Below are 26851 nucleotides of genomic sequence, written 5' to 3' on the forward strand. Positions count from 1 at the left end.
CCTCTTCCTTCCTTCCTTCCTTTTTTTGGTTTCTTTCTTTTTCTTTTATTATGCTGTCATTTCCCAGTTTTTCCTCCTTTGAAATTTTGAATTCAGAAGACTTGGTGGCACAGTCCTTTTTCTGTATATTCCGGGTTTTGTGAAATCTTCCCCAGTACTCATTAGTATTGTTTGTGAACAGTGGCATGCTGTGTACAGTGGAGCCAGGATAGGAGGCAAAAGTTGCTTTACTCCAGCTATCTTGGAGTCGGTTGATTCCCTGAGGTCACTTTAAGCATTACTTTTGCAAATAACCAGACAAATTCTGGTAAGAAGCAAAGAGAAGCATCCTCTGCTGACAGTCAAGTTTCTTCCTTACTCCCTGGTAATCTACATTTTCCCTAGAAAAGTGGTTATCTGTCTTATAGACAAACACCTGAATTCATCTACTAAAATAAGTGTCGAGGGAAAATATTCTTACATTCAAGTCAAAGGTCTTCAGCCACAGATTTCAAAAGAATGTAGTTAAAAATATTATTCTCATAAGAATTAGTTGAGGTTTTATGGAATATTTCAATGTCCTATTTGTTATAATTTCTTAAAGTTTTCTTCCAATCCAACCACATTCTGTAATGGAGAACATTTAAGTTACTTATAAACTCAAAGTCCATTGCAAGCAATAATTACTCAGATAAAAGCTCATTTCTCTTCTAACTACTTTGTATTAAAAATATCCAACTTCCACCCAATTCCTCTTCCATTTTTTAGCTCTGACAAATTTCCTTTGCAGAGATGTCATTCTGTCCTTACCTTTTGGCTTCTCATCCAACTGTAGACTTCTTTCATTTGTAATTCCACAATCTTTGGCCTAGTACATATCTCTAGAATGCCTTTTCTTGTGCCTCAGTGAAGAATCTCAGGGTAGAAGTCAGAGCTCGTGGTGAACTAACTTCCTTCACCCTTAAAGTATATTGAGCCTGTGCTTGGCATGGAGGAAGCACAGCAAGGGCAGAGGAAGCCCCAAGGAACAATTTCCCTCCACCAGTCTTCTCTCAGGCACAGAACTTTATGAAGAGAGAGAGAGAGAGAGAGAGAGAGAGAGAGAGAGAGAGAGAGAGAGAGAGGGAGGGAGAGAGAGAGAGAAATCCAAGGAGTATGGGAATTTTTCCCAAGGATATATCTTAACCAGACATAGACCGAATATAAGGAGAAAAGCCCAGCACCTAGAATGCAAATGCAAGTTGGTTGACACTGCAGTCTACAGTGTCCCTAGCAGGAATATATGCTGAGTGTGTGAACTCTGCTCCAACTCCCACAGCCCTGTTGTGTGCTTACATATCGGCTCTCATAGATCTCTTTTTTAGGGAAAGGTTTGCCTCTGTATCCCTCTTTTTATATGTATGAATATTTTCCCTCCATGTGTTTGTGTGTACCATATGGTGTCCTGGTACTCCCAGAGGTCAGAAGAGGGCCTTGAATATCTTAAGATTTAAGTCACGGATAGTCCTGAATTACCATGTTGGTGCTAACAATCAAAACTGGGATCTCTGAAAGAACAAAAAAAGGTTCTTAACCACTGAACAAATTTGACAGCCCCTAAAAGATTGTTATAATGGGGTTTGAATAATATAGCTCATTTCTTACCTTGAGAAAATACCTTCTTACTTTTACTGAGTTCATCTTTCTCAGGCAAGTTCAGATAAAGTCTCTCTGTAAAGAATTCCTTAATAATCAGTCACTCATATTCGATCTTAAAACCCTTTGAACAACTTTCCTTCTTTTTAATATTCATGTTTCTTATCATATGGTATTGTTACTTCCCAGTGGTTGGTTGATATCTTGGCTACATAACATATGTATAAATGTGCATTATTAATTTCTAAATATAACATGCTCAGTCTGTATAATGTTATTTGTATGTATGTTCTTAGGGCTGACTAATCCGAAATTGGTGTGTTCATCCATAGAGAAGAATACTTCTCCTTCTCTAGTATTCCTTATTTGCCTATAACTCTTTATGTCACGTTCAGGCCACATCAGCTTTCCCTTGTTCATTTTGGCATGTCTACTGGATTCATTCTTAGCTCATCCTCAGGCAGTCATATTGGTAAGAATTTATGGGTATAGCTTTTGACATTATGGGAGAAACAATATCACAGAAAACTCTGCAATCTTTCCAACTCCCCTCTACAAAGTTCTTTGAGCCTCAGGTTGGGGAATGTTTTATAACACTGCAGAAGGAGATAGACACAGGAACCTTGCCGATAAACCACAATCCTCGTGTCAATACATAATAATAAAAATGGGTTAATTTAAGATGTAAGAGTTAGCTACTAAGAAGCCTGAGCTAATATGCTGAGCATTGCATTAATTAATGCAGTTTCTGTGCGGTTATTTCTTGTCTGGGCAGCTGGGAATGAACAAGCAGTCTCAGACTACAGAAGTTTACCTTCAAATAGAGACATTGTGTTTTCTGAAGTGACTAAAAATTTTGTCATCCTCACAGTGCATGTGAATTGGTCATGTGCCATAGTCATTGCTTATACCACTAGCTATTTGAATAAACTTGATATGAACTTACTTTGTGTTTGAATTTGCATCACTGTGGGGATAGGTTGAATGCATTTTCGCGTTCTTATTAATATATTTAACATACCTTCTCTTATAAAATTTAATTTCAAATATTATGCCTGTTTTCTTTTTGGCTATGTTTATATTTTTTTATTCCAGATCTCTTTATGTATTTTAAGTTTTGGGCTAGACACCTTCATAAAAACATTCTCTTGATCTGTAGCTTGAAATTTCCTTTTTTTAGCTGTTTTTCCTAACCATAACAATTTTCATGTTTTAATGAAATCTATTTTAGTTTTTTACATCTATTTAAACCTAATGATTTCATTATTTAATTTGAATCAACCAATTGATGAATTAGTTTATTAAACATCTCTTGTCTAAGCACTGTCATGTAGAAGTTTTGGCATAATTTTCTAAGAAATCAAAATTCTCACAAAAAGTTTCTATGATCTGCTTTTATTTAATATTTGCTTTTGTATGAGGTGATACATGAGGATTCTCTTATTGTTACCTATTGTTTCAGGTACCATTTTCTGAGAACACTGTCTTTTCCTGTTGAAATTTTTGGGTTGTTTTGTCATAGATTAAGAATATTATAGAGGTTACTTTTGGACTTCTTTCTACTGTAAAACACTGCAAAGAGAAATGAAAAGCATCTAAATGAATAGAGAAGTACTACTTGTTCATAAATTGCAAAACTCAGTCTTTGAACAATAAATTTAAGTATGTTTGCATTAATTTCAGGGCCAAAGAAAATTCTGAGCTTCATAATTAAATTTTATTCATCTATTTTTTATTTTTATTGAAAATAGAATATTTTCACATAATATGACCTGATTAGGGGACCCACAACACACACAAACACACACACACACTTGCACACACTCAATGAGAGAGAGAGGAGGGAGAGAGATACTTCTCACAGTTCCTTTACTATCCCATGCAGGTTCATTCCTTCCTGTATCTCATTAGAAACAATAAATTTCTAAGGGATAATAATAAAGATTGACAAAATAAAGTATAGTAGAATAAAACATAAACAATATCAGATTTGGACAAGACAGACAAAGAATAAAAAGTGCCCAGGAGTTGGCACAGAAATCGGAGACCCATTGTTCAAATACCCAGAAATCTAAAAAAAACACTAAAATGGAAGCCATAATACATACTCAGAAGATACTGCTTGAGTCTCCATGTTTTCATATGAGCTTTGACCATGTTGATTTACAAGTTCTTGGTTGTTTGGGTGTCCTCCATCATTTCTGGCTTTTACATACTTTCTGATTTCTTTCATAGTATTTCTAGAGCCCTTAGGGGAAGAATTGAAGTAGACATCTCATTTAAGGCTGAATGATCCAAGGTCTCTTACTCTGAATAATGGTTGGCTGCTGTTCTCTGTATTTGTTCCCATCTTTATCAGGAGGAAGCTTCTATGATGATTACTGAGGACGGCACTGATCTCTGAGTATAACAACATGCTACTAGAAACCATTTTATCACTATTTTTTTAGACTAGGAATATTCAGTTTTATCCAAGGTCCATGTGGGCCAGGGCAAGGAAAGGCAAAGCTTCCTCCATCTTGCAATCTTTCTGAAACCGTTTAAAGTTTAAGTAGAATTTGACCTCCCTGATTGAGAATCCCATGGCTAATTACTGAACTTTTGTAGGAACTAAAGTTTAGTATGTCCTAGCCTGCTTGTGCATAACCTCCTATACCTGAAAACTTATCCTAACTAAAGTCATATTGCTTCTTTACATAAAGCCCATCCCTCCCCACATGAAACTGATGAGAGAAATGCTGTGACATAGTCGTCCCTTCATAACTATATGTTCTAGACATTCTGAGCCATTCCTAGATCTCCAAATACTTTGGTATGATCCCAGCTGGCTAAAATAAAGACAATAAATTGATTATCAACTGCATGTGAGTGGTCATCACTCACTGGGTTCAAAGCGTTTGTGTCTGTACATGGTAGCTTGCCAACTATCTTACTATAAAAAGGACACTAGAATGTGGTGTTGAAGGCTCTATGTAGACAGTAGCTTGACTTTTACATAGTCAGTGATTTGTGTAGGGGTTGTCCTCAAGCAAGGGAAGTGTGCTGTCAGTTTGTAGAGTCTATAGAAGGTCCTTCTGTATTTGTGTTGCTTTCATTAGTTAAATAAAGAAACTGCCTTGGCCTTTTGATAGGGCAGAAACTTAGGTAGCCAGGGAAGACAGAACTGAATGCTGGGAAGAAGAGCAGAGTCAGGCAGACACCATGATTCTCCGAGACCAACAATGGTTAGACTCATGCCAATAAGCCACAGTTAAGTGGTGATACACATTAATGGAGATGGGTTAAACTAATATCTGAGAGTTAGCCAATAAGAAGCTAGAGATAATGGGCCAGACAGTATTTTAATCAATACAATTTCTGTGTGATTATTTCAGGTATAAGCTAGCTGGGCAGCAGGTTGTTTTTCTTACTAAAGAATGGCACCCAACGTGGCCAATTAAATCCACTTAAAAACCTGAGAGAGCTTAATTTTAAACACAGAAAAAACAGTTTAACACAGCCTTTTGCTGTTTGCTGGCAGCTTGCTACAAAGAAATTTTCTTGACTCAGCAGCAGGAAAAAACTGGCAGTTTTACAATGCTGGCTTTCTGGGATGTGCTGCCAGCATGACATTTGTCTCTTGCTGGACACAGAGCATTTAGATCGGGTCTATGAGTAAAATGATATGGCTTACTTGATGGCAATGTGGACATGTTGTGTGCCTGAAACTGCATGTGGCTCAGGGACACCAAATGGCTCTGAGGCAGGAGTGGCTCCACCATGCTGAACTGTGCTGATCTCAGGCAGGAAATATTGTAATTATCATAATAACAGCGCAGTTAAAGTTTAGACTTGGCAGGAAACAAGTGGTACCATATTACCCCTACATTACGCAAGCTAAAGTTTTTAAAAAGCACTAAACATTTTAAGAAATGCCTCTGGATAGTAAAGAATTACAGATTCCCAATAGGACAGATTCAGACATAAAAGACCTAAATGGTTCACAATGTTAGATAAAGTACGTAGGCTTGAAAGAGAGAAGAAAAAGACTATAGAAAGTTATAAAATAAAGTTAATGCTTAAAAAAAGGTAAAATCTTTAAAGAGACAGAGTACAAATAGTCATAGATTAAAAAAATAAAAAAATAAGCCACATAAAATGGAAAATTCACAAAGAGTCTGGATTATGCATATTATTGTGTTTTCTTTAAATATTTTGACTGTGAAGGAGCTAAGTGCAGAGAGACTTTTCATTGTTTGCACTGATAAGTTAAACCAGCATGCTTATTATAAAGGTATTAGGACTTCAGAAGTTGGATACAAGGATATGATGCTTTGGAAAAGAGGTTCTTCTTTTGTATTCACAAATATGAGATCCTGTGGATAGTTTCTAGACCAATATGGTATGATAGACCATGCCCTCCTGAAAGGTTGTTGTAAACACCCTCAAAACTTACTTTGTTCAACTGCCAACTGAGATGAACCTAGCATACAGGATACACCATGAAAGACCTGATTAACAACGCCCCCATACAGCATGAAGGAGTCTGGAGAGAAAAAAACTTTGCCCATATTCCCAAATATTATTTATAAATGTTCTTTTACATTTAAAATGGGATATGATATAGATATAAATAATTTGCATTGATATAAATTTTGCTTTATTGATATAAATTTAAGATCAATCTTGTTATATGTATATTTCTGCTCTTTATTAAGGTATTGTGATTTTGTAGTTCATTTAAAAATGTAATGTGTAATTAGGAAATATAGGTTGTTAATAGATAATCATCAATAATAGTCAAACTTGTAGTCATGTTAGATTTTCTAAATATATAGAGATATATTTCAGTTAGATGGGCATTCTTCATATCTTTCAAAGACTACAGAATATGGCATTTAAAATGTTTTATAACTTAGAGTTTTTCATGACAATGAGACACCTCTGTTGCTGGCAGCACCAGCTACTTCAAGAGGAAGATGGGCATCGAAGAGGCTCTGTATAGAGTTTACTAGCCATTTGGGCAAGAAAGTGCTCTTACTTGGACTGTTGCATAAAACTGGACAGGAAGAACCCACAGAGAGAGGACTGCTGAACTTGAATAAGGTGAGATGATCCCTCAGAGTTTCTGATTCCATGAAAGTGTCTGTAAGACATTCTACAGGATACAGAAAAAAGTGACTAAACTGTCTTTGAATTTTCCTGTTTCATAAATTGTCTGCTGGATAATATGGGTCTGTAGGCTGAAGATGGATGCCCCAATGATACAGAAAAAATTTGGGTGACTGTACAGACAGTGAGATGTCTCTGTCATTTCTAGGGTTTTAGAAGTTGCTTACTTGCTGTTTACTTAGGAAATATTATATCCTTCTGGAGTCTTTGATGGAGTTGAATAATACATAGATATAGTTATAGTTTTCCTTAGTTATGTAAAAAGATATAAATATTGTAACCATAAATCTTGTTTGATAACTGTTTGTTATATGTAATTTTACTATGTTAAACTTAAAGCCTTCATTTCCTTTTTGTTTAAACAGAAAAGGGGAAATGGTGTAAGAGGTTATTCTGTATTTGTGTTGCTTTCATTGGTCAAATAAAGAAACTGCCTTGGCCTTTCGATAGGGCAGAAACTTAGGTAGGCAGGAAAGACAGAACTGAATGCTGAGAAGAAGAGCAGAAGAAGAGCAGAGTCAGGCAGATGCCATGATTCTCCTGTCGGACACTGACGCTGGTTAGACTCATGCCAGTAAGCCACAGTCAAGTGGCAATACATATTAATTGAGATGGGTTAAACTACTATGTGAGAGTTAGCCAATAAGAGGCTAGAGATAATGAGCTAGGCAGTAATTTAATTAATACAATTTCTGTGTGATTATTTGGGGGGATTAAGCTAGCCGAGCAGTGGGATACAGCCTGATCTCTCCTACTACAGTGGAGAATAATTGGAGTCTTGGAAACAGCTTGGGTTGTTTGGGGATTCCCATGGTACCCCTTTACCAAAGAGTACAATTAGATATCATCCAATTCTAGTACTAGGATCCTCAGTTGGTGTCAAGAGATATCTAGTTGGAACTTTGTCTGCCTCATTATTGTGCAATTTCATTTAAGTCTATACTTTAGAAACTTCTACTGTATTAGGTTTCCATATCTCCTCTCAAATGACCATTAAATTTTTGCACTCTTTTCCCCTATACTGTCCTATATTTATTTTTCTCCTCCTCTCAACTTGCTTCTCCCATTCTAGTTACCAAGCACATCTATCCACAAGTATCTACTCTGTCTCTTTTTAACAAGATATCTCTGTACCCTTTAGTTATTTACTGTATCTGTTGACAGAGGTTTCTATCCCACCAGGTCCCACATCAGTTTAGTCCCAAATAAACACACAGAGGCCTACATTAATTATAAACTGTTGACCTATTAGCTCAGGCTTCATATTAACACTTATAACTCATTTTAGCCCATAATTCTTGTCTATGTTAGCAATGTGACTTGACTTGGTGCCTTTTTTGCTAGGCAGTCACATCTTGCTTGTTCTGTGTTTGGCTTCCTTTGTGAAAAACACAGACTGAGTTTTCCTCTTTCCAGAATTCCCATGTTTTCATTGCCCTGCCTTTACTTCTTGCCTGGTCTCCCCACCTATACTTAATGCCTGGCTACTAGCAAACCGGTATTTTATTAAAATACAATTGACAGAGTGCAGACCATTGTCCCACAGGACTCCCCCCTTATTTTGAACAAGAACTCTGAATCAAATATTTTTTGTCTAGCTTTTCTCCTGACCATTATCTATAATAACTTGTATCCAACATTCTCTTCTTGAAAGAAACACACTTTTTGAATTAACTTTTGAAGTCAAGGCATTTTCATAATATATATGTTGGATTAATGCTGAAGTATTTACAATCAAATATCTTTTAGAAGCTTTTTCTCCTTCCTCCACCATTAAACATTTTAAAGGCAACATAATAAGAAAGAGTATCCAGACTCCCTGTGTAGTTTCCATATTTGCATGGCTTTATTTTAAACTCTATTTCTTTTATTTTTATTTTAAATTTTTGGCTTTTGAGACTAGGTTTCAGTGTAACTTTGACTGTCCTGGCACTCACTCTATATACCAACCTGTCCTTGAACTCAGAGAGATTTGCCTTCCACTGCCTCTCAAGTGCTAGGATTAAAGGTGTGTGCCACCATACATTGAACTCACAGAGATCTACCTGCCTCTGCCACCCAAGTGTTAGGATTAATGGTATGTGCTACCACACCCAACTACTCTTTCTTCCTTTTTTATTTTAAGGACTGTATCCTTTTTCTTTTCTCTCCTAGCCCTACATGTATTTTTAAATACACTGTAAACCATTTAGAGATTTACTTAATATGATTCTATCTTTACTATATATCTCTCTTTTTCTGACCAGAGGAGTCTTTATTTTTGCTAAGACATATGGCTAAGATTCAAGCCATGGAATTGATGGCTGCACCCAGGCCATTCCTTAGCTTTCTGAGAGTCTGGCCTCAAGGCAGAGGTACTGATCTGAGTCACATTTATTGCCACAACTCTATGGTATTTCAAGGTCCCTGACACCACCAAGAAGCCTGCAGTCAGCAATTTGTAAAAACCATTTAAGTGTTTGGTTGCAGAGATTCTTAAAAGAGCTGCAAAGTTTTGCAGCTAAAAAAAATGAGTCAGGAAGCATCTCTTAAATGAGATGTGCTTGCCTCTAGCAAAGAGAGCAAACCCAAGAAATTGCTGCTACCAAGAAACCACAATTAACACTGTTATTTTGTGTCTAGAATTACTTCCCAAGTTCTCTCACTTTTTCTGTGGATATAGCTGTTTACATTTTGGGCACCATTTTTTTGACAGAGGTTTCTGTCCCACCAGATCCCACATCCATTTAGTCCCAAATAAACACATAAAAGGCTAAATTAATTATAAACGGATTGACCTATTAGGTCAGGCTTCTTATTAACTCTCATAACTTAAATGAGCCCATAATTCTTGTCTGTGTTAGCCACATAACTTGGTACCCTTTTTGTGAGGCAGTCACATCTTGCTTGCTCTGTGTTTGGTTTCCTCTATGATAGCTACAAACTGACTTTTCCTCTTCCCAGAATTCTCATGTTCTCATTGCCCTGCCTCTACTTCTAGCCTGATCGACCCGCCTATACTTCCTGCCTGGCAACTGGCCAATAAGCATCTTATTAAAATACAATTGAAGGGTACAAACGATTGCCCCACAACACTTACTCTTACATAATCTCTGTGGTGCAATGAACTGTGGTTTGGTTATCATTGATTTAACAATCGATATCCAAATATAAGTCAAATCATACCATAGTTTTCTCTCTGTGTCTGGGATATTTTCACTCAGTAAGATTTTTCTAGTTCCACCCATTTGCCTGCAAATTTCATGATGTCATTTTTTTAATGGCTGAGTAAATTGTGTAAATGTGCCCCATTTTTTTTACCCATTCTTTTGTTGCCAAATATCCAGTTTCCAGTTTCTGGTGATTATGTTTAAAGCACCAATGAATATTACTGAGCAAATTTTCTTGTGGTACATAGAGCTTGAATTTATACTGAAGAGTAGTCGTGTTTTTCATTACCCTGATGGCTAAGGATGTTGAACATTTCTTTAAATTTAAGTGTTACCCAGCTATTCGGTTTTCCTTTATTGAGAGTTCTCAATTTAGAGCTGTACCCTAATTTTACTTGAGTTATTTCATTTCTTAATATCTAGTTTCTATAATTCTAAATATATTTTGGACATTAATCCTCTGTCTATCAGATGTGTAGTTGATGAAAGTATTTTCCCATTCTGTAGGTTACTGCCCTGTCAGAATGACAGTGTCATTTGCCTTGTAAAAGATTTTCAGTTTAATGTGTTTTTATTTATTACATACTGATCTTACTACCTGTTATAATGGTTTGTTATTCAGGAAGTTGTCTTCTGTGCCAATGTACTCAAGACCATTCCCCACATTTTCTTTACCAGGCTCATTGTCTGGTTTTATTTTGAGGTATTTGATCCATTTTAAGTTGAGTTTTGTGTGAGGTGATAAACATGTATTTATTTAGATTCTTTTATATGCAGTCAACCAATTTGATCACTACTATTTGAAGAATATGGCATTATTTTCCAAAGTGTAATCTTATTTTCTTTACAAAAAAAATCAATTATCAGTAGCTGTGTCAATTTATGATCATTATCAATAAATTCCTTTATGAGTAAGTCAGTCTTTATGCTAATTCCATACTTCATTTTAAAATAATAATGATTTTGTACTACAGGTTGAAATTAGGAATATTGTTTAGTGATACTTCCTAAAGTTTTTAACTTTTTAAATTTTCTTTGAAGGTCTCTGAAGAATTGTGTTACAATTCTGATTGGGATTTATGCGAACCTGTAAATTGCTTTAGGATGGCCACGTTTAATATATTTATCCTATCAAATCAAGAACATGGGAGATCTTTCTAGACCACTCTTTTATCCAATATCTTAAAGATTTTTTTAAATCATTCCTGGCTGTTATTTACTTGGCTAGAGTTTCCTCAACAGATTTTATACAATTTGAAACTTCATTGTAAAAAATGTTGTTATCCTGTATTCAGCTGTAAAGAAAAATGAAATTTGTAGGTAAATCAATAGAACTATAAAAGATCATATTGATTGAGGTAATCCTCACCCAGAAAGACAATGTCACATGTTTTTTTCTCATGACAGGCTCCTAGATCCAAATCTTCAGATGTGAGAAATATCCTGGAGTAACTGCAGAAACAAGGAAAGTAAAACAGATCTATTGTCAGGAAAAGGGTCTGGTAAGCAGCAGAGTGGGGGAGTAAGGTAAATATGGTCTGATCAGGTAAATGAATAAAGAACTCTTGGTGGATGGGGAAGGGAGTAAACATAGAAGAAGGGGTGATAAAGGGTAATATCAGGGTACAAATGATTTCATAGGGGAAATGAAAGATTCTTTAGAAAGGGAAAATGAGGTAGTTAAAGAGGAAAGGGGGGAAATCACAGGAAGGACGTTTGTAAAAGTTATAAAGAATCATATTACTCAATATCTAAGAAACACCCTATAGTACATGTGATTCTTTTCATAAATACTCACATATAGTTTGAATGAATTTTTCCTCACCTGAGTTAACAATGTTACCTCCAAAAGCCAAAGACCACTTAAAAAATTTATCAAGGCAAACATGAAAAGTTCTCTTTTGACTTTTTATGCAGGGTTATCCAAAATAGACGACCTATTACTATTTCCCTTGGTTGTTCCTGGGGGGGGTCTCTGCTGATCTCATAAATGGAAGTAAATTGAACAAAGGTACAAGAATAAAAACCCAGTCATAGCTGGAGGGCCCAGCTCTCTGGACCCTAGCAATCAGAGACACACTCCATGTACCATCCTTCCCAGATAGGCTCCACCAACCTGGGAGCAGTCTCCTCCCACCCACATCCATCCCTTACCACATCTCTGACCAAGAGAGCCTTGGCCCTGATTACCCATGGAGAGTGAGTGTCTGGGTTTGCAGCTGAAGGACACACCTGCAGTCCTCCCCTACCATATCTATGACCACACGAGCCTTGGCCCTGACTGCCCTTGGAGAGGTGAGTATCTGCATTCATGGCTGAAGCATTCAGTTCTCTGACACTAACCATAAGGGAACATCCCATTACCCACCCCAAAGCACCAAATCCCAGAGATCCCAGCCTCCCTATACCTGCAGCCATCCCCCAGTGCACCTATGACCATTGGAGCTTTGACCCTGACTTCATCTGGAGAGAAGCCCCAAGAGTAGCACCAGCAACTTCCAGGGGCACATTCCCACTGACACCAAGAGAAAGAGTGATCATATAGGTCACAGGCTCTACTTGCATCATTTGGAGAAAAAGAGAGCCCCTAAAGAACAAGCTGCACCTGCATCCCTTGGAGGAAGAGATGAGTAGGTCCGAATGCAATAATGCATTCAACAACCAAAAGAACAATATGGTAACACCTGAACCTAGTGGTCCTACAAAAGGTAGACTTGAATATCCTAACCCAGAAGAAACAGTAGAAAGCATACTTGAATATAACTTTCTGAAGATGATAGTGACCCTTAATGAGGAAATGAAAACTTTCCTTACAGAAATGAAGGAAAAGACAAACAAATTGGAAGAAATCAATAATTCACTTAAAGAAAGCCAAGAAAACAAAGAAAAACAAACAGGTGAAGATGACAATTCAAACAGTTAAAGACTTGAGAATTGAGATAGAGTCAATAAAGAAAACACAAACCAAGGAATTCTGAAAATGAAAAATCTGGGTAAAAGAAAGGAGCTACAGATGCAAACATAATCAACAGATTAAAAGAAATGGAGGAGAGAATCCCAGGAGTTGAATACATGATAGAAAAAAATATACTCATCAGTCAAAGAAAATGTTAAATCCAACAAATTCTCAACACAGACCATCCAGGAAATCAAGAACATTATGAAAAGATCAAACCCAGGAATAATAGGATTAGAAGAGTAGAACTCCAGCTTAAAGGTACAGAAAATATATTCAACAAAATCATAGAAGAAAACATTCCCAACTTAAAGAAGATTATGTCTATGAAAATAGAAGAAGCATGCAAAACATCAGGTAGACTAGACCAAAGAAATGTCCCTTTCCATATAATAATCAAAACACTAAGCATACAGAATAAAGAAAGTATATTAAAAGCTGCAATGCAAAAGGCTAAGTAACATATAAAGTCATACCTATCAGTATTATACCCGACTTCTTCTTTTTTCAGGGGTTGGGTTTTCTTTGTAGCTTTAAAGACCAGGCTAACCTCGAACACACAGAGATCCAACTATCTCTTCCTCTGGAGGACTAAGATTAAAGCTGTGCACGACCACTGCCTGGTTTACACCTGACTTCTTAATTGAAACCCTAAAAGTCAGAAGGTCTTGGACAGTTGTGCTGAAGACACTAAGATGCAATGGGTGCAAGCCCAGCCTATTGTACTCAGTAAAATTTTCAATCAACATGGATGAAGAAAACAAGATATTCCATGACAAAACCAAACTGAAACAGTACTATTCACAAAACCAGCCTTACTGAAAGTACTAGAAGGAAAACTCCAACCCAAGGAAGGAAGCTAACTGTACCCACAAAAGCACAGGCAACAGAAAATCTCATACCAGAAAAACCAAAAGGAGGGAAACACAGAAAGACTACAACTGAAAAAGTAACAAAAATTAACAATCACTGATCATAAATATCTCTTAATATCAGTGAACTCTATTTACCTATAAAAAAGACACAGGATGAGAATAGATACGAAAACAGGGTCCATCCTTCTGCTGCATACATGAAGCACACCTCAACCTCAAAGATAGACATAACCTCAGAGTAAAGGGTTAGGAAAAGATTTTCCAATCAATTGGACCTAAGAGACAAGCTGATGTAACTATCCGAATATATAACACAGTAGATTTCAAAGTAAATGCATTTTTAGCAGATGAAGAGGACACTTCATACTCATCACATGAAAAATCCTTCAAGATGAATTCTCAATCCTGAACGCCTATGTGCCAAATACAAAAGAACACATATATGTAAAAGAACATTGCTAAAGCTTAAATCCCATATCAAACCCCACACACTAGACTTCAACACTCCACTCTCCCAAATTGACAAGTCAACCAGTCAGTAAATTAACAGAGAAATAAGACAACTAACTGATGTATGACTCAAATGGACATAACAGATGTTTATAAGAAATTTCACCCAAACACAAAAGAATATGTCTTCTTCTCAGCATCTCATAGAACCTTCTATAAAACTGATCACACACTCAGTGACAAAGTAAACCTCAGCAGATACAAAAACAAAATGGGAAAACATCCTGTACCATATTGGATCACTGAAGGCATAAGTCACGAAAAATCCCACATGAGTTTGGAATTATGATTAATAGAATGATTATTTATTCAAAGGGGAAAAACTTACAGATCTCTGACCCAGACAACAGCCCCTCATGCTACCAGGAAAGGAGTCTAGGAGCCGGAAGTGGAGCCGGAAGCCAGAGAGAGAATGGAGGACACCTGGTTACAGACTCTTAATGACTGTCAAAGATTGTTAGGAGACATTTCCAGTCTATGACCAGTTGTTGAGATTATACCTGATCTAATAGTTCATTTAAACAAAACCTTAGATGTTGATAAAAATTTGAATAGTTCTAGAAATTGACAGCTGAAGCAGAAAAGGAATGGACAATGATTGAGGAAAAATTACAGGAGGCACATGTGGATAGTGTGAACCCAAATCTTAGTTGCATCCTAGTCATATTGCCATCCAGAATTTCTTCTACAGGTATTTTAATGCAGAGGAAAGACAATACTTTAGAATGGATATTTATACCTCATAAACCAAGTAAAAAATTAAAAACTTATGTGGAAAAAGTCTCTAAATAAATTATAAAAGGTAAACTGAGACTTCGTCAACTATATAGACCCAGCAGGAATTATAGTGCCTTTTACTACTGAGGAAATAAAAAAGTTATGGGAAGACAATGAACCATGGCAAAGAGTTTGTGGTAATTTTTTGGGAGAAGTTAATAGTAACTATCCCAAAAGTGATAGACTTAACCTCATAAAGAGAACTTCTTGGATTTTTCTTCAAATTGTACATGATGCAACAATAACTGGAGCCCATACATTTTATACTGATGCTAATAAATCAGGGAAGGCAGGTTACAAATCAGATGAATTGAGTAAGGTGTAACAAAGCCCTTATAATTCTGTCCAGAAGGTAGAATTATATGCCATTCTTATGGTGCTGAGGGATTTTAAAGAACCTTTTAATATAGTTACAGATTTACAATATGCCGAAAGGGTTATCTTGCATATTGAAACTGCTGAATTTATATCAGATGACACAGAGTTGACTTCATTGTTTATCCAGGTACAAGATATAATTAGCAATAGGCTTTTTCCAATGTACATAACACACATCCGGTCCCATACGGGTCTGCCTGTTCCTCTAGCACAAGGTAACGCTGAAATTGATCAATTATTGATTGGAAGCGTGTTGCAGGCCTCAGAATTTCATAAAAAACATCACGTCAATACTAAATAAAGGCTTAAAGAAAGTTTTCCATTACATGGCAATAAGCTAAGGACATTATAAAAAGATGACCTACTCGTTCTTTCTATAATCAAACACCATTACTTGCAGAGAGTAACCCAAAGGGTACTCAAAGAAATGAAATCTGGCAGATGGATGTGTTCACTTTATGGAATTTGGTAAATTAAAATATGTATACCACACCATAGACATTTATTCAGGTTTTCAATGGGCAACCACCCTGAGTTCAGAAAAGGCTGATTCGGTAATTGCACATTTATTGGAAGTTATTTATTTATTGGAAGTTTATATGAAAGCTATCATAAATAAAGACACAAATAAAGACAGACAATGGTCCAGCATATGTATCTAAAAAAATGAGATGCTTTTTTGCTTATTATAATATAAAACACATTACAGATATACCAAATAATCCTAACGGTCAGGCACTTATAGCGATATCAAATTGTACTATAAAGGATATGCTGAACAAACAGAAAGGGACAGAAAATACCCCCAGAAATAGATTGCATAATGCTTTATTAACCTTGAATTTTCTTAACACTAATGAGAAAGGAACAACAGCAACTAAAAGACATTGAAGAATGGAAAAGTCTGCTGAACTAAATCAACCGGGTTATTTCAAAGATGTACTGACCTCTCAATGGAAGCCAGGAGATGTGCTACATTGAGGAAGGGGTTTTGCTCTTGTCTCCAAAGGAGAAGAAAAATTGTGAATACCATCAAAATTAATAAAGGTCCAATTTGAAGAGGAGAAACCTCTTGGAAAAAAGAAATGAGAGCTCATCCACAATGATCATGATCATACAGGTGGTAAGAAAAACATATAGAATAAAGGTAGGGTCCTGTTCTTCTCTCTGCAGAAAAACACTCATCTTTGAAAAATTCAAGGGGCCTTGTATGCTTAAATACTGACAGATAGAAAAATAACTACTCAATAGTGACTCTCAAGAAAACTGAACAAGTTCTCTAAGTATAAAAATCTAAGATATACTATATTATATTTCTAAATTTATAGAGCTGGTTTTGGAGTTGGACTCTGGCTCAGTCCCTCTCTAATTTCAAGCCTGTTCTTAAGAGAAAAACACAGAGTTTCTGGAGTTTCTGTCTCATGTCATGAACCATGATATAGGACAGAAAGAAATATGAGTTTAGAAAACATCTTTGCTTTTCTTCATATCTATCATACCTTTCATTGAATATATCTATCTTGTCTTTCATTGAATATATGTATGTCTGTATATATCTATATGATTAATATTTAAGTTTTCCACAATGAACACTGAGTTTTTCCTTCACTGACATTTGAAGTTTCCAGAAAGAAGATGGGGCCCCATGACAACAACTCTACCTGGTTGATATGACGTCATGATACTGATAGCACTACTATAAGTCCTGTTTTGGACACCAGTTGCACAAGACAGTTCCAACTTGGTTAGCTGAAATGGTGCACATCTTGTACAACATTCTGCCCAGACCTCCGCAAATAATTTGAGACTATTTGCAATTTTAAAGACATTGATCTTGAAATTTAACCATCATTTACTTTCACAGGATCCCCCAGAAAGAACATCGCCCCCATGAAAGCTGGAAGTAAATCTAGAGGATAACGTCCGCTCTCCCAGTAAAGTTTGTCCTTGGCTTTAGGGACATCATTTAGGGATTGATTATTTAGTATACAGTTGAGGTGGGGGAGGAATTTTATAAGCTCAGGAAACTTTTTGTAAAAAAAAAAAAAGAGGGATAATTGGATGATGGGATAATAGATTGGGACTTGTGAGCTATTGCTTTTAGACAAATATATTGATATTGATTCTTGAATATTGATACAAAGTTAAATTATATTGACTATTGTAGGTATGCATGCTTCTGACTCTGTTTAAAACATTTTTTGTGTATTGATATATATATAGTATTTATATATGTATATTTACCATATTGCATTGTACATTTCTATCTCTGATTAAGATACTTATATATTGTTTATGTATTGATATATATATATATATATATATTTACCATATTTAAAAGTATACTTGTACATTGTTTATACTTGGAGGTCATATTGTCCTCATTTATTGCACAGTTGTTTATTGTCTTAGTCTTTAAGTTAGATAGGTATTGAGAATAATATAGATCAACAGTCATCTATGTTTGTCATTTATAATTAGACTAATCAGGTTCTTGAGATACATAGAGATTATATTCAGTACATACAAATAATCTTCAACCTCTTCAAAGAGCTGTAGAAAATGGCCTATAATCTAACTCAGAGTTTCATGGTAGTGAGACACAATTGCTCCTGGCAACACTGATCTATTCCTGAGAGAATGTTGAGCACCAAAGACACTCCACCTGGAGCCTTTCTTATTGGCAGAACTGGCCTTTGGGTAAAGAAATACCCATATCTCAATTACTGACAGAGATACAGAGTATCCGTAAATGGATAAAACAGGACTGTCATATCCTGCCAAGCCAGAATAAGATAGTTTTGAAAAGTTTCTTGCCTTTGAAAATGTCTTGTGTCTAATAAGCCTTCAATAAAACACCATTTATACAGACTCTTAGCTTTGTTCTTCGATTGTTATTAGAAGTCTGCCAAATATTACATTTACTCTGTACTACTGGATTTTTTGACTCATCCTCCACATATAACTCATCATTTCGATCAGTATTACTTTTTGCAGCAGACATTGGAGTTTTTAATTTTCTTGGTGAGACACGTTCTCCACTGTAACTGGGAATGCCTGGGCCACCTTTGCCTTGGGGTGCTGCGAGAGGCCCCTCAATGGGTTTCCCAATGGTATCAGGTTGCCTTGTCTGTCTGTTGTTTACCTGCATCCGTTGGACCAATGTTGGCCCGTACCGTGCCTCCTACATATACCTGAAGGCCTAGGTCTCCTATTTCTGTCATTCCCAGAGGAGATATTATTTCTAGAAATTCTTTGCCTGCAATCCCTTTTGAGATTTCCTAATTTACCACAATTAAAACACCTGGCAGTTTGATGTCTCCTTATAGCTTTGGAAATCGCTTCTCCAACCCAAGATTTATCATTATAGCCAAACGTCTCAACATTCATTGTATGCTGAATTCATTCATCCATAGGTGCTGATCTAGACTTTAAAGGCCCAATTATCTTTTTACATTCTGTGTTTGCATTTTCAAAAGCCAGAGATTCAAGAATTATTTGTCTAGCTTCTGGGTCTTTTACTCCTATATTCAGAGCCTTAATTAATCTTTGCAAAAGTCAGTAAAGGGTTTTCTCTGTCCCTGCCTAACTCTGGTATATGATTCAACCCTTTTTTTTCTGGATCTTGTATTCTATTTCAAGCATTCAAGGCTGCCTTGTGACATAAGGACAATACTTCTTCGTCATTAAGAGCTTGGACCTGTGGATCAGCTTATGCTCCTACACCAAGAATTTGATCTTGGGAAACCTCCACACCTTTTGCCCTTCCTTGCTGTTCTATATGTTTGGATTCTTCTCTGAAATAAATTCCAAACATCAAGGAAGGTCAATCATCTAAAACTGTAGACACTAACTGAGAGAAATCACAGGGGGTAGCTCTGACATTAGAAGCCCAAGTCCTTATCATTTCCTTAACAAATGCAGAGTGCAAGCCATAATTAATGACAACTTGCTTAATTTCTTTTATATCATTCATTGCTATTGGCATCCATCTAGCTTCTTTGACTCCCTTTGAGCCTTTAGAAGTTGATGCTTTTTCAGAATAAATTACAGGGTATGTCGTTAAAACCATGGGTAAACCAGTTCTCACAGCTGGTGGTGGCATTGTATCCTGTCCTTGTGTCTTCTTACTCATTCACCGGCTCCAATAATTTCTTCAATCATTGCAAATCTTTTTATCATTGTCTCTCTAAAATCCTGAATCTCCTAACTTGCATGTGTTTCTAGTGATTTCACTAAGGTATCAATTTTTTGGTTCCCATTCTGTACCTGTGATTCTAAGTCTTTAATTTTTTCCTTCAAAGATAACATGTCCTCCTTAAACTTTTCTTGTATATCATGTAGATTCCCATCCTGGAGATACATTCTGTCTATTACCTTATCAATACTTTGTGATAATGTCTGAACGTCAAATTCAACAGCCTGAACCCTTTCAGGTAACTTCCTAGTACCCTTGGATATGGAGTCAATTTTGTCTACCATAGTATCCACTTGTTCAGATAACCTCTGATTTTCAATAATTTTAATCCTTTCAGCTAGTTGTTCATTATTAGTTCATAAAGATTGTATCGTTTTTAGGAGTGCCATATTCTTCCTTAATGATCGAATATGGAAAAGAAAACCAAAACCTAGTAATCAGTAAATTAAAGTATCCTCATAGTTATATAAACCTCGCATGGTATAATCCATTGTATTAGTAAAGAAAGCAGTAAACGTTGCCTTAGAAATGAAAACTGCCAAATTACCTATCATCCAGCAAGTGGCATTGTTGCTGAGTCATGACTAGACCACTGCAAAGGTGACAGAAAAGGGGTCCTGCTTCAGTGTCCACTTTAATATTTGTTAAAAACTTGGAAATATAAGTTGCTCAGCAAAGTAAATGTAATTAAATCAATTCCATACATGGAACCAGAAACTCAGAATCCAGGGGTAGAGAAGACCAACCTGGAAGCCGCATATTCTTCCACGTGACCTAGTCGCCTTGAGGGGTTGCAGCTTTTGGCAATCGTTTGCGCTCTGATTCGTGCCACTTAAGCGCTGCTGCGCTTGCAAGGAAGATTTATAAACAACTCAGAAAAGAGCAAGCCAAATGGAAAGAGACTGTCCCAGCCTGTGGAGCCCAGGAGGCATGGAGTTTAAATGCACATGGAGGCTTGAAGCCAATCTGAGGCATGTAAAGAGAAAATATAAAGAAGTGCAGCAAGAAAAGCCACTGCGTGATAGTTTATATTGAACTGCTGGCTCCATGCACAGGGCACAGGCTGCGGCTGAGGGAAGGCTCGTGCCTAGCCAAGCTGGCAATAGGCAGCTGAGCTGGGGGAAAGGGGGGGTTCTAAACCCAAACGTTTGGGCGCCAGATTAAGGCATAAATCACAAAAAATCCCACACCTGTTTAAAATTATGATTAATACAATAGTTATTTATTCCTAGGGGTTAAAACTTCCAGATCACCATCCCAGACAACAGCCCCTCTGTGCAATCAGGAAAGGAGTCAAGGAGCCAGAAGTGGAGCCGAGCCGGAAGTCAGAGAGAGAATGGAGGACAGCCACTGCTTTTTTAAAGAGAGAGTGACCACGCCCCAATGGGCTGGTATCTCAGTGGATATTGGCTGAAGGAGCAGAAGGAGCTCCCACAGCAGATAACCATGGCTTAAAGTTAGAATTCAAGAACAGCACTAATTGAAGAAAGGCTATAAACTCATGGGAATTGAACAGTGCTCAATTGAATCAACCCTGGGTCAAGGAAGAAAGAAAGAAAGAAAGAAAGGAAGGAAGAAAGAAAGAAAGAAAGAAAGAAAGAAAGAAAGACAGACAGACAGACAGACAGACAGACAGACAGACAGACAGAAAGAAAGAAAGAAATTAAGGACCTCTTAGAATGCAATGAAAATGAAGACACAACATACCCAAAGCTATGGCATACTGTGAAAGCAGTGTTAAGAAGAAAGTGCATATCACTACGTGCCTACTTAAAATAATTGAGAAAAATCTCACATTAGTGACTTAACAGCACACTTGAAAGCTCTAGAACAAAAAGAAACAGACTCACCCAGGAGGAGTAGATGACAGGAAATAATCAAATTGAGAGCTAAAATCAATAAAATAGAAACAAAGAAAACAAAGAATCAATGAAATAAACGGCTGTTTTTTTAAAGAAAATAAACAAGAAAGACAAACCCTTATCCAAATTAATCATAAGGCAGTGAGAATATTCAAATTAACAAAATAACGGAATTGAAAAGGGGTACATAACAACAGATACTGAAGAAATCCACAGAATCATTAGGTCATTCTTCAAAAACATGCACCTGTACATCACAAAATTGAAAAATATGGAGGAAATGGACAATTATCTGGATAGGTACCACATTCCAAAATTTTATCAAGACCAGATGAACAATTTAAACAGACCTATAATCTGTAAGGAAATAGAAACTTTCATCAAAAGAATTACAACCATAAAAATAACAGGACTATATGGTTTCAGCCAAGAATTCCACCAGAACTTCAAAGAAGAGCTAATAGCTATATCTCTCAAGTCTATTGCTATGTACAAAATTTAAGTCCAAATAGATCAAAGACCTCAATATAAATCCAGCCACTGTGAACATGATAGAAGTGAAAGTGGGACATAGCTGTCAATGAATTGGCATAGAAGACAACTTCCTAAACATAACAGCAGTAGCACAGACACTGAGAACAACAATAAATAAATGGGACATTCTGAAACTGAGAAACTTCTGTAAAGCAAAGAACACGGTCAATAAGACAAAAGTGCAGACTACTGAATTGTAAAATATCTTCACCAATGCCCCATCAGACAGTGGACTGATTTCCAAAATATATAAAGAACTCAAAAAACTAGAGATCACAGTTACAAATAATCCAATTAAAAATGGGGTACAGATCTAAACAGAAAATTCTCAACACAAGAATCCCAAATGGCTGAAAGACACTTAAGGAAATGTTCAATATCCTTAACCATCAGGGAAATGAAAATCAAAACAAATCTGAGATTCCATCTTACACAATTCAGAATGGCTAAGATCAAAAACATCAATGATAATTTATGCTGGAGGGCATGTGAAGTAAGGGCAACACTATTACATTGTTGGTGGGATTGCAAACCTGTACAGCAACACTGGAAATCAGTATGGCAGTTTCTAAGAAAATTTGGGACCCAGCAATACCATTTGTGGGCATATACTCATAGGATGCTTAAAAGAAAAGACTTCCAGAAGGGGAAGTCCCAGACACAGCCCACATGGGATAAAAAGACTCTGGAGAAACTGCTTGACCTCTCACAACCAGATAGTTTTACAGAGTTCCAGGAGACTCTACAGGAAATGATGAAGGACAGGCAGCAGCAAGCAAAACAGGAACTGCAGAAACTGAGGACCTTGCAGTCAGAAGGGAAGCATAGACAGGAAGAGGCAGAGAGGAGGAAAGAAGCAGAGCTGGGACAAGAAATGGAGATCCCTGAAGAGTGCTGGTCAAGGCTGGGAGTGCCCCAAAAATATGTCACTGAAACAAGGGAAAAATATCTCAAGGAGGTGGAGCAAAAAGTTTCTATAGTGGAAAACTCCCAGATAGAAACCTACTATAAGGAACATCTGGAGGGTTGGACCTGCAGGGAATTTATAAGACAAGCAAGGAAAAGAACCTGGTAGTGAGGAGAGAACTACTCAGGATCCCCAGGAAATTCTTCCTCTGTGGACCAGAACAAGGAAAATGAACGGATACAAAGAATTTACACCTTCTTAAGCAGAATCTCTCTTCACCAAAACTGTGGAGAAGCTGGGATTTGTAGCAAAGACCTTAGCCACGGATGGATGTTAGGGATTTAGTCTGGAAGGAGATAAAGATTACAGTAAACATTCAGAATCTAAGTACACCCACCAGTCATATTTAGTGATTTCATATTTCTGTTCAGTCAAGCTCACTTATGTGCCCCTGGCCTCCTTACACTTTCAATGTGGTCAGCTCCAGCTCTCCAAGACTGCTCTTAAGTATCTGAAAATCATTGAGAAACAACTGTAACACACTGATGGACCAAACAGATTACTTTCACTGAGGAACAGGACTGAAAACTTCTTCAACATATTTGGCTCTAATGCTAATCAAGGCCCTCTGCACCTTGGGAGAATATACTACAAGAAAGCTATTTCAGAGTTTTTCAAAAGTGACCAATGAGATTGTGTGCAGCCACAGACAACAGCAGCTTTGAATAGTTCCGTAAGAGGGAGCTCTGGTGGCTTTGGGCATGTTGCAGACCTGATGATAACTGGTGTTCCCATTTAGATGATGGATGGGGTTGCTACATATATGTCCCCCAAAAGCATGGAGGTTGTTTTTGACAAGATCTCAGAGACAGTTGAAGACAAAAGACTGATTGTTCTCTTTATCCTTGGATTTCAGGGCTCAGGGAAGTCCACCCTGTTGAATGCCCTGTTAGGGCTATAGTCACATCAGTGTAGGTCAGTACACTGGGAGAGCCTATTTGCTGTTTTCTAAGGTAGATGACACATTTACAAAAAAACATTTGGTTTTGATTATATTCTAGCAGTAGACACAGAAGGACCTGGGACTTCAGAACTCAAAAACAAATCCCAGAATCAGGACAATGAGTTGGCAACAATCGCCACCGGCCTTGGAAAACTTGGCTCTGATCAATATTTTGGGGGGTAATCCAGCAGACATTTAGGACATCCTTCAAATAGTTGTCCAGGCATTTCTGAGAAGGAAACAAGTGGAAATCTTCCCCAGTTGCATCTTTGTCCATCAGAAAGTGGGAGAAGTTACAGCTAAAGACCAAACTGTGGAAGGACGAAGGAGACTGGAGCAGAGACTGAATGAGATGACAGCATTAGCTGCTGAGGTGGAAGAGTGTTCAAACATAACCCGCTTCAGCGATGTAATTAAATTTAATGTTAAGTATCATGTCTACTACTTTGCTCACCTCTGGGATGGCAATCCCCCAATGGCTTCTCCCAACCCTTATTATAGCTACAATGTCCAGGAATTGAAGAGTGTGATTCTTCAGACTGCCCAGCAGGAATCCAGGAGAAGGATCATGAAAATCTCAGATGTAAAATTCCGAGTTCAAGATTTGTGGAAAGCCCTGGTCAGTGAAAATTTCATTTTCAATTTCAGAAACACCAAGGAAGTCATAGCCATGAGCAAACTGGAGACTATATATAATCACTGGACCTGGGAGTTGAGGAGCCATGTGCTGGAATTACAAAACCAGTTGAACAATCAGATTCTGAATTCAAAAATAAAGACAATCACAACCAATACACTAGAGGGTCCACTTCACAGAAAATATGAAGCCATCAAGAAAGAATTTGACAAGTATTTTGAAGAAGATCCAGACAGTGAAACATTGGTCCAATGGAAAGCTTATTTTGAACAGAAGTTACAAATGCTTAACGAATTACTTATTTCAGACACTAGAAAGAAAGGCAATGAGCTTCTCAGTCTTAAACAAAGCCAAGAAAGACTAGATAACCAAGTGTCACAATATGAAAATGAATTGTTAGAGAGGAGCCGAGAGTTGGCTTTAAGTGTGAAGGGTAAAGAATTCAGTGATGAAGAGTTACATGAGAAATTCAATCAACTTTGGACAAATTGGATCTCCAATGTGACTCCGAATGTTCCTCTTTTGACAGATCCTAACATTGATTTGGATTCTGAAAATATTCTTTTGGAGCATTTCAAGAAAGAGAAAAATATTATAGAAAAACTAAAAAGGGACTTTGGAGGGATGTTTGAAATCAACTATGACAAACATATCCAAATGAAAAAACAACATGGTTTAATCTCCACGAATTTAGAAACCTTTCATAAAGAATCCATTAAAAATGTTACTCATAATATTGATTTAAGATTTAATGAAACAATTAAAAACATTTGGAAGCAACAGTGTGGTTACAGTGAGAATGATTTTCATGAAATCCTGAGGATAATAGAAAATGAAGTGAAATCTGTTCCCCCTGAGGAAGAATACACGTTTACCAGAGACTACACCATTGACTTATCCCTGTGCTTATTCCAGAAAGCATCAAAGAGTTTCAAGGAAATGCATGAGGCATTCAAGATTGCAAACGATCCTGTGAACTATATGAAGAAAAAGAAAGATGACTTCTTCATGAGTTTTAAGATGCGCTGCCAAGGTACTGCTGCCATCACATCCTTTGTTGACTTCCTTTGGCTTAAGCTCACTCCTGCTGTTTCTTCCACCATATGGGGAGAAATGGGTCGTAAAGTAACTAGGGACATGAAATCCACTTGCCCTGCATTCAATAGAAATAGGGCTAACCTGGAGAAACACATTCTCATTTCTCTGGCAGAGGAAGAAAATTTTGAGAAGTATTGGAATTACATTCATCAACCAGAACCATTTTTTAGAGAATACATTAAAGACCACATTGTAAGGTACTGTTCAGAAAATGAAGGAGAAAAATTAAAGACTTTTTTAAAAATAAGTTTAGAAGACATCAAGAATGCCATCCTCTCTGCCGTTCAAAATGCCACAGCAGTAACTAAAGATGAAAGCAGCACTGCTTCTCGCTGGTTGGATTTGTTCTGTGATCATCTAGGGAGCAACCTGGTCTTTCCAAGAAGAGACCTGAATAGCATCGAGCACCTGGAGATAAATGATACTGAGTTTCTCAAAGAAGCCATGAATGCAGCTTTGGATCCTGCACTGAGGAAAGTCGAAGAGAACTGCTCAAGTAAGCCCATAGACGAAATGGTTGCTGAGATTGAGAAAATTCTCTCTGACCAGCTCTGTGGCTGCTGGAAACAGTGTCCTTTTTGTAAAGCAGTTTGTACCAACACCATTCCGGAACATGAAGGAGACCACAGTTTGTCACTCCACCGCCCTCAGGCTGTACGAGGAGCTAAATGGAAAAACTCAGAGGATTTTGTCACTGATTTCTGTACTAGTTTAGTAGCAAGTGATTATCCTTTTTATGCAAATGACACGAAATTTACATACAAAAGATATCGAGAAGCAGGAGAAAACTATGCCAGGTGGAGCATCACTCCAGACTCATCTACTCAGTCATACTGGAAATGGTTTGTCTGTCGCTTTAAAACAGAGCTAGAAAACAGACATGGCAAAACATTTACTGGAAAAGGAACAATACCTGATTCATGGTTCAAAATCACAAAGCAAGAAGTACTCGATGACTTAAAAAATCACAATTAGAATACTAGCAGTTCCACAGAAATTTCAAATTAACCAAGGGACCCTAATATCGATTTAGGACCTACATTCAAGATTCTACCTTATAAATAAAAAAGTAACCCTTAATAAGTTACTATTTCCATTTTAGAAGTTTTTCTACTAAGGAGATTTTTGCACTTTGTCTTTATTATTCCTGCTGACATATAATGTGAATATATGATCAAACCAATTCCTTTCAATAGTCTATT

At 37.0% G+C, this 26851-nt stretch overlaps 1 protein-coding gene across 1 annotated transcript in view; it reads left to right on the plus strand.

Moving 5' to 3' along the window:
* Window positions 1-26803, plus strand: part of LOC148121533 (interferon-induced very large GTPase 1-like) — a 47485-nt gene extending 20682 nt beyond the window's left edge. Inside the window, 4 exon segments of the mRNA XM_087908707.1 lie at window positions 23621-23868; window positions 23870-23948; window positions 23951-24064; window positions 24066-26803. Of these exon segments, the coding sequence (XP_087764833.1) occupies window positions 23621-23868; window positions 23870-23948; window positions 23951-24064; window positions 24066-26624 (3000 nt within the window). The 3' untranslated portion in view covers window positions 26625-26803.
* The last annotated feature ends 48 nt before the right edge of the window (window positions 26804-26851 follow it).

This window comes from Myodes glareolus, chromosome 7 (genome assembly GCF_982192425.1).
Source record: "Myodes glareolus chromosome 7, mMyoGla1.1, whole genome shotgun sequence".
Taxonomy (NCBI): Eukaryota; Metazoa; Chordata; class Mammalia; order Rodentia; family Cricetidae; genus Myodes; species Myodes glareolus.